The sequence below is a fragment of the Carcharhinus amblyrhynchos genome, chromosome 33 (assembly GCF_965287045.1).
Source record: "Carcharhinus amblyrhynchos chromosome 33, sCarAmb.v2.hapA, whole genome shotgun sequence".
In the NCBI taxonomy this organism is placed as follows: Eukaryota; Metazoa; Chordata; class Chondrichthyes; order Carcharhiniformes; family Carcharhinidae; genus Carcharhinus; species Carcharhinus amblyrhynchos.
Genome location: NC_137356.1, coordinates 22927725 through 22936979, shown reverse-complemented (window position 1 = coordinate 22936979; position 9255 = coordinate 22927725). Strand labels below are relative to the sequence as shown.

At 48.2% G+C, this 9255-nt stretch overlaps 1 protein-coding gene across 1 annotated transcript; it reads right to left on the bottom strand.

The window, feature by feature from the left end:
• Positions 1–349: 349 nt before the first annotated feature.
• Positions 350–8786, bottom strand: LOC145361095 (uncharacterized). Its single transcript, XM_080216680.1, has 2 exons — positions 8024–8786; positions 350–3056 (listed from the first exon to the last, which is right to left on the bottom strand). Exon 2 carries the CDS (start codon positions 2781–2783, stop codon positions 849–851), a length of 1935 nt encoding a protein of 644 aa, XP_080072806.1. The 5' UTR covers positions 2784–3056; positions 8024–8786; the 3' UTR covers positions 350–848.
• Between the last annotated feature and the right edge of the window lie 469 nt (positions 8787–9255).

Genomic DNA, 9255 nt, shown 5'->3' with positions numbered 1-9255 from the left:
GGGTTTCCTCCGGGTGCTCCGGTTTCCTCCCATAGTCCAAAGATGTGCGGGTTAGGCTGATTGGCCATGCTATGAGTGTCCTGAGATGTGTAGGTTAGAGGGATTAGTGGGTAAATATGTAGGGATAAGGGGGTAGAGCCTGGGTGGGATTGTGGTCGGTGTAGACTTGATGGGCCGAATGGCTTCTTGCTGTACTATCGGGATTCCATGATTCTAAAGACAGGGTTGGTACCTTTTAACAATTATGATAGAGTCAGAGAGGTTTACAGCAGGGAAATGTGAGAAACGGTCAGATACTCACTTTATGATTCCCCCCCTTGAATCAAATACACGGATGAGTTCAGCTAACTGTCGGTTTATTCGATCTTGCAAGAAAGGGTGCCGTCCCGTGGGTACACACACCTTGCTTTACACAATCATAGTTTATATACATTTTTCCTAGATAACAATAGGACAGCCCTCCTTTCTTTATTGGGTACCACTCCTTAATCTCTTTACTGAGTGATCTCCTCCCTTGTTGACATCCCATTAACTCTAATCCAATCACCCCTTTTAAGGCTTAAATCGTTTTACCTCTCATCAATTCAGCTAACTCTTTTTCATTGTCCCGTAAATTGCTTACCCATTTATTTTATATGGTGTAAATCTCTTTTAGGCTATGCTGAAGACCCCGAGCGCCTGCCAGTCTCATGTTTTTTTTCTTCTTTTTCTGCGTGTTTCATCATCTGCTGGTCTTAGCGTTTAACCCCTCAGGTTACACTAACGGTTCTGTCATGGTTTCCGCCCCAGATGGCTTGACTCAAAAATTACACTACCGCTACCATCCCTCACAATCCCCCCTGTTTTTCTTACGCTTTGTAATTTTTGACATTCTTCTGGTGTTCCAGGCGTTCCAGCAGGTCGAGGGCCTGTTCATCCAGAGTTTTATCGCCTAAGAGGCTTATCCTCTCTTCCGTCTCTAAATTCATATTTATCACTTTTCCATTCAGGACATCCCCCCTAGTCAGGGCTGTTTCGATTAGCCGCTGAGCCAACCCCCGAACACAAGGGATGATACAACACCCTAGGGCGGCCAATACCCCTGCCGTTACCATGAAAGAGACAAGGACGGACATTACTACTCCTTTCCATTTGCCGAACCAAACTTCCAACCACCTAGTGAGATCTAGGTCTGTACCCGAGTTCTCAGCTAGTTCATTAGCTAGGGTCGTTAGCCCTTCGAGGGCTCGGGTAATTGACCCATCGGGAGCTGTGTTATTTGGGATAAAGGTGCAGCATTCAGTTCCTATCATGACGCATACCCCCCCTTTCTCTGCTAGAATCATGTCCAGGGCTAGCCTGTTTTCCCAGGCCATTCTGCTGGTTGCGTCCAATTGTTCCGCTATCCCGCTTATCGCATTTCGGGTATAATTAACAAACCTCTGTTGATTATAATAGATATAGTTGATCCAATCTACATTCTTGTTGACAGTCACCCACCAGAACAGGGATTCAAATCCTGCTGCTATCTGGCTCCTGGCTTTGTACTCATCAGGGACCCCCCTAGGGACCCCTATGGCGTCCAGATATATTCGTTCATCAAAAGAACCCGGGAGGCTCCTTTTCCCTCGTTCTTTTCCACGGGGTCCCTGATGTTCGAATGCCAGGGTAAAGGGTACGGCCAATTGGATAAGTGCACAAGTGCCCTTCCATTTCTGAGGTAAAATGGGTCTCAAAGTCCTCCCTCCACAGTACCACCATAGATCAGCTCTAGGTACCTGGATTTGGGAGTAGTTTCCTCCCTCGGTGGTGTCGCTGACTTCCTTAACTGTTCCACACCTATCGAAGCTTCCCACTTCCCTGTCCAATCCATCCCCAGTCCGGGTGATACAGGTGTGATGTATCCCCGTTACTCCGGAAAAAGGGGGGGGTTGAGACGCCCTGTTCAGTTTGATTGGGGGAAATGTCAGGCTCAAGGAGCGACAAGTGGGGTCTCCCCAAGCCTCTCTGTTTTGATACAGTTTCACCATACACTCCATTTCAGCTGGTTCTTTATCCCATCCCAGCGGGAATGGGACCACCTGGGGAGTTGGCCGGCTACTGGTGCACGCATAACAGTTACCTTTTCCGACACTTTGTACTGTATATTTGACCCATTCTATCCAGGTGTTCGCTTCCCTGAATCCCGTTTCTATTTCAATGGTCTCTCTTAAATCCTTTACCTCCACTACCCTGACTTCTCCCGAGACTCCCCGGCTAGGGGCGGAGGAGTTCCTGGTTTCGGCATTTTTGACTGTAACCCGCACACAACACAGGGCCGCCCCCACCCTCCCTGTGTGTTCCTTGATCTTGACCCCAAAAACTTGTCCGTCGAGGCCCTCTGTCCCACCGTCGTCTGACTTTTTTATGGTGAGGTAGAGGGGGTTACATTGGTTTAGCTTACAGTCTCTGGGAAAGATCTTCCGTGGAACCAGTGATACTTTCTCGCGAATCCTTAACTTAACGTCTTCATTTAACCCCCCTACTTGACAAGATTCTACTTTCCCCTGTTCATTTTTAGTACGCTTTGGGTTCTTATCGAAGACAAGTAATTCTATTTCCCTCCCCTGGTATCTCTTCTGCCCCGTAAGGTCGTCTTTGCAGGGTACCATTCGACAGAGGTCGATCTCAATTACCTGTGCCTGGGGTGATTGGATTATAGTAAGGGAGTACACTTGGGCCGCCTGCCCAGCACCTATGCCCCCATAGAGTAAACATATTATTAGTAACATCCCGCTATTGCCGTATATTGCCCAAATTGACATATCAAAAATCAAGTCCAATCAGTTCTTCGCGGTGTGGTGGCCAGGAGTAGGCACTTCTTCTGCTGGTTCTGGCACCGGTCCTTTCACTCGAGTGTAATGCGTCCAGCCTTTCTCAGCCGTGCGGATAGCCGTTTCCGTGGTCAGAAGTACTAAGTAGGGACCATCCCAGATCGGTTCTAAAGTCCGGAGTTTCCAGTTCTTGATTAGGACCCAATGCCCTGGCTTGATGGTGTGTATCGCAAACTCGAGAGGTGGTGTCTGTGCCAGGAGTCCCTGTTGGCGTAAATGAGATAGAGCAGACCCCAGGACCTCAACATATTTATGCACAAATACATCGCGGGACTCGAATGTGGGGAGTTCCCCTTTTGGCCCATTAAAGGGGAGACCGAACATTATTTCGTATGGGGACACCCCCAAGTCCCGCCGTGGCTGCGTTTGTATTTGCAGCAAGGCAAGGGGAAGGCACTTGGTCCAGGGCAACCCGGTCTCTGTCCTGAGTTTTGTCAGCTGTTTTTTAATAGTCTGATTCATTCTTTCCACCTTGCCCGAGGACGGGGGATGCCAAGGGGTGTGGAAATCCCAGCTTACCCCCACTGCCCGCACTATGTTCTGTAGGACAGTGGACGTAAACTGGCTCCCCTGGTCTGAATCGATGGCCCGGGGGAGTCCGTATCGTGGGATAATTTGTTCGAGAAGGACCTTGCTAACCTGTGTCGCCGAGGCTATGGCGGTTGGGTACGCCTCAACCCACCCTGTCAAGTGGTCCACTATTACCAAAAGATATTTCAGGCGCCCTATGGGGGGGAGTTCGGTATAATCCACTTGGATATACTCGAAGGGCCTATAGGCTGGGCTTCTCCCTCCTTGCTTCGTATTCTGTCTCAGTCCTTTTTTATTTATCTTCCGACAAATTACACAATCTTTCGTGACTTGCTTAGCCACAGTGTATAAACCGGGATGTGCGTACTGACGCAGAAATGCATCGCACATCGCCTGTGTCCCCCAGTGTCCTCCCCGATGGAGATGACTAATTATGTCTCTGGTCATCGGTCGGTTTAATAGTTGTCGACCATCGGGTAATGTCCATTTCCCTCTTTCATCTTTCTGACCCCCAAGTGATTTTAGCTCGGCTTCTTCCTTTTCGCTAAATGTTGGTGTTTCTATTACTTCAGACACTTGGGGCACCCAGACCAAGCAGTCCACTATCTCCTCCTCCGTCCCTGCCAATTTTGCTTGTTCGTCCGCCAACTGGTTCCCCTTTGTCTCTATCCCATTGTCTCTCTGGTGTCCTTTTACATGGACCACAGCAATTTCCCGTGGCCCCAGCAGGTCTTTTAATATTTTAGTAACCAATTCCTCATGTATCAATTCTTTTCCCCTACTATTTATCATTCCCCTTTCCTTCCAAATTTTTCCAAAAGTGTGTACCACCCCGAACGCATACTTGGAGTCGGTGTAGATGGTCCCTATCAATCCCTCTAAGCCCTTGAGAGCCCGGTGTAGAGCATATAATTCACATGTCTGGGCAGACCAGACATTAGGCAGTCGCCCCCTTTCTACCAAATTCCAGCCAGCTTCACTAATGATCGCGTATCCATTATGCCTTTTTCCGTTTACCACCCGGGAGGATCCATCTATATACCATCGCTTTCCAGTGTGAAGAGGGGAGTCCCTTAGATCCTCCCTTACCTTACTCTGGAGATCTATTATGTCCGAACAGCAATGTTCGAGTCCCTCGCCTTCTTCCCCCTTCCAGAGGAATTCAGCTGGGTTCTGACAGGAATTGACCTCTATCTTAAGATCGTCCCGATCTAGCAAAATGGCCTCATACTTCAAGATTCTTGAGTCCGTCAGCCATCTCCCAGCCCTCTGATTTAAAATAGTCCTAACCTGGTGGGGGGTAATGACCGTCAAGGGTGCCCCAAATGTCAGCTTCCTACTTTCTTCCACCAATTTGGCCGTGGCAGCCACCGCCTGGACACATTCTGGCCAGCCTCGGGAAACTGGGTCCAGTATCTTTGATAAGAATGCCACTGGCTTCCTTTTTCCCCCCCAATCTTGGGTTAAAACTCCGAGGGCGGTTCCCTGTTTGGCATTTACAAAGAGTCTGAATGCCTTACTGAAATCTGGCAAGCTCAAGACTGGCGCGGTCATCAATTTCTGTTTCAGGGTCTCAATTAGTTCCTCCTCTTTCTCGTCCCACTGGATTTTGTTAGGAGCCCCCTCTACAAGTTTTAGGTACAGACCCTTGGTTAGGGGGGCATAGTCGTCTATCCATAATCGGCAATAACCTAAGAGTCCCAAAAACATTCGTAGCTCTCTCTTAGTTCCCGGGAGTCCCAGTTCAACTATTCCCCTCACCCTTTCCGGACTTATTCTCTTCTGTCCCTGGCTTATCAAGTGTCCCAGATGCTTAACCTCTCTTTCTGCATATTGGAGCTTCTTCTGGCTCACCCTTAGTCCCTGTCCTGCCAAATAATTCAGAAGGGTATTTGTTCCCGCTACGACCTCCGCTTCTGTGGGTCCGGACAACAGGAGGTCATCCACATACTGTATGAGTTTTAGGGCTGGGGAAAGGATCAGTCCCTCTAATACCTGCTCTAAAATCTGACCAAACAAATTTGGCGATTCGGTGAACCCCTGGGGAAGCACTGTCCAGCGGTATTGCTGCTTCCTGCCCGTGTCAGGGTCCTCCCACTCGAAGGCGAATAAGTCTCTACTGGCCTCGTCCAACGGGCAGGCCCAGAAGGCGTCCTTTAAATCCACTACACTGAAACATTCATGTTCTGGGAGTATCCGCCCCAGTATAGTGTATGGGTTCGGCACCACCGGGTGTCGTACCTGTACAATCTTATTGATTTCCCTCAAGTCTTGGACCATTCTGTAACTGCCGTCAGACTTTCGGACTGGCAAAATGGGAGAGTTATATCTCGACATACATGGTTCCACCAGCCCATCACTTATCAGGTCTTTCATCACTTCTTTCAGGCCCTGTCTCCCTTCCCGGGAGATAGGATACTGACGTATCTTGACAGAGGGGCTCTGGGGCTTAAGATCAATTTTTACAGGCTGAATCGAGAGTCGCCCTCTGTTTCCCTTGGCCGTCCATACTCTAGAGTCTATACCCGTGAGTCGGTCCTCGCTAAGGTGTGACATAGTTACCACCAGGTCTTCGTCGTCCCCTACATTTATTCGGAGCCCGAAGCGGATTATCAGGTCCCGCCCCAACAGACCATAGGGGAGATGAGGGAGGTGGAGGAGCTCTGCTAAAAGCTCCTCTTCCTCCCATTGTAGTACCTGTGGTTCAAATAGTTTCGCCCTAAATACCCCTCCCTTTACTCCTGATATGTTCAACATTTTAGTTTGGTAATTGGCTCCTGTAGGATAGATTGGGATTGAGGATCTGCCTGCCCCCGTGTCGACTAAAAATGTAACATCCTCCTTTTGTGGACCCACCTTTAAATTTACCAGGGGTTCTTGGTAGGTCCTTTTTCCGATTCTCCCCTGACCCCTCTAATCAACCTCACATTCCATTTCATAAATCCCTTCTCGTTCCTTCTTAAATTCAGGACACTCTCTTTTGAAGTGTCCCGGTTTCCCACAGTGGTAACACCCGGCCGCCCGGGGCCGGTCACCACCGTAAAATTCTCCTCGTCCTCTACCTCGGCCCCTCCTGGCCCCCCCTTCCTTCCAACCTCCCCTTGACCTTCCCCTACCTACTGTATATCCTTCATCCGTTATCCCGGTGGACTTACATACTTCCCTAACAGCTGCCACCATCATCTTTGCCTTCTGCTTTTCCTTTACAACCTCTCTCTGCACAAAGACCTTCTGCGCCTCCCGCAATAATTCCACCATGTCCTTCCCACTCCAATCCTCAATCTTTTGTAGTTTTCTCTGGATATCTGGCCAGGATTTCGTTACAAAATTAATTTTTAGCATTCCCTTTCCAATTTCATCATCAGGATCGATTCCTGAATATTTGCGGACAGACTCCCTCAGTCTGTCTAAGAACATGCTGGGTGATTCATCTTTTCCTTGCCTAATATCAAATGCTTTTGCCACATTCTGCTGCTTGGGGACACATGTCTGGATCCCCCGAATTATAAGATTCCGGAGATCCGACATGTTTGTCCGCCCTTCCTGGGTATTATGATTCCAATTTGGATCCTCAAGAGGGTATTTTTGATCTCCCCTGAGTTGTTCTTGCTGTTGGTGATCCCTATCCCAAATTTCCATGGCCCTATTTTGGATCATAACTCCTTCATCGTAGTTGAATAATATGCTCATTATGGCCCGGAGTTCCCCCCAAGTATACATGCTTGGACCCAGGAATTGGTCAAGTTGTGTCGCTACCGCGACAGGGTCCTCTAGGAGAGGGGGCAACTCCTTCCTAAGTTGTCGGATGTCTGCCGAGTTAAGAGGCACCACCACGAACCCTGTCTCTCTTTGTCCGAAGGGAACCTCCCTGAGAGGGTGCATTTCCACCTCGGGCGCTGAAGCCCCATTATTCTGCTGTTGTTCCAGGGACTGTTTTATTACCAACCTCTTGGACCTCCGCAGACCCTCAACTGGGGGTCCGCCTCCTGTGCCGTTCTCAAGATTTATGAGATCTTCCCCTCGGGGCCCTTGGGCCCCATTATTATTTGGTTGATATGCAGGGGGTACATTTGGTACAGGAGGGGGTGGCGGCGGGAGGTTGTCAAGAGGGTCCCATTGCCCCGGTCTGCTCTGTGGGATCATTGGATACAGGGAGACTGGCTGTGGCGATCTACTCATCGCGCCCACCCAACAGGCAGCGTACTTACTTTCCTCGGGGTTAAAGGGTTGTTTACTATTAACATATAAATTTAATATCTGACAGACCCAATCCTCATCCGATCCATATTTTGGCCACAATACAGATGGTTTCCGGATTGGTTCCTTCGTCCACACAAAACAACAATATTTTATCATAACCTTCTTTTTTAAGTCCTTAGTCTTTCGGTCCCCATCCCAATTTTCTAACTGTATCCCCAGAGGACTGTCGGGGGGTATTCCCTTTTCATCATTATTATTTCCCGGTTTCCCATCCTTACTCTTGGATGGTTTACCTCCCATGGTTAGTCTTCAGTTGTCGTCTTGGACACAAGTTAATTTATTTGTGCCCTCAGATCAAACTGTCATAACCATAAAGTCGTCAAGGAAGAAAATGACTCTCACCCTTAATCAGCCGAATTCCCGGGAGAGAAATTTCTTACCTTGATCCGTGCACGGAGTTGTCCGACTTCTTCCAATGATGTGTATACCCCCTCACAGATTTCAGTCACAGTCCTAGCAGTCCTAGTGTATAGAAGTCATCCGTGTGATTTCCAGGGTCCAGAATTATCTCAACTGAGTGGTTTCAGATTCCCCTCCTCCCAGACCAAAACGACGTTTTTACGTGTAAATATACACTAGACGCGTCTTATTCCATCGATTTGGTCTAGTCGAGGGAAACCCCCGTTATAATTCCAGATCCCGGACGAGCCCCCAATTGTGAGAAACGGTCAGATACTCACTTTATGATTCCCCCCCTTGAATCAAATACACGGATGAGTTCAGCTAACTGTCGGTTTATTCGATCTTGCAAGAAAGGGTGCCGTCCCGTGGGTACACACACCTTGCTTTACACAATCATAGTTTATATACATTTTTCCTAGATAACAATAGGACAGCCCTCCTTTCTTTATTGGGTACCACTCCTTAATCTCTTTACTGAGTGATCTCCTCCCTTGTTGACATCCCATTAACTCTAATCCAATCACCCCTTTTAAGGCTTAAATCGTTTTACCTCTCATCAATTCAGCTAACTCTTTTTCATTGTCCCGTAAATTGCTTACCCATTTATTTTATATGGTGTAAATCTCTTTTAGGCTATGCTGAAGACCCCGAGCGCCTGCCAGTCTCATGTTTTTTTTCTTCTTTTTCTGCGTGTTTCATCATCTGCTGGTCTTAGCGTTTAACCCCTCAGGTTACACTAACGGTTCTGTCATGGTTTCCGCCCCAGATGGCTTGACTCAAAAATTACACTACCGCTACCATCCCTCACAGAAACAGGCCCTTCGGCCCAACTTGTCCATGCCACCCTTCTTTTTCAAAACCTCTAAGCTAATCCCAATTGCTCGCATTTGGCCCACATCCCCCTATACCCATCATACCCATGTAACTATCTAAATGCTTTTTAAAAGATAAAACTGTACCCACCTCTACTACTCCCTCTGGCAGCTTGTTCCAGACACTCACCACCCTCTGTGTGAAAAAATTGCCCCTCTGGACACTTTTGTATCTCTCCCCTCTCACCTTAAAACTATGCCCTCTAGTTTTAGACTCCCCTATCTTTGGAAAAAGATACTGACTTTCTACCTTGTCTATGCGTCTCATTATTTTATAGACTTCTATAAAGTCACCCCTCAGCCTCCTACACTCCAGAGAAAAAAGCTCCAGTCTATCC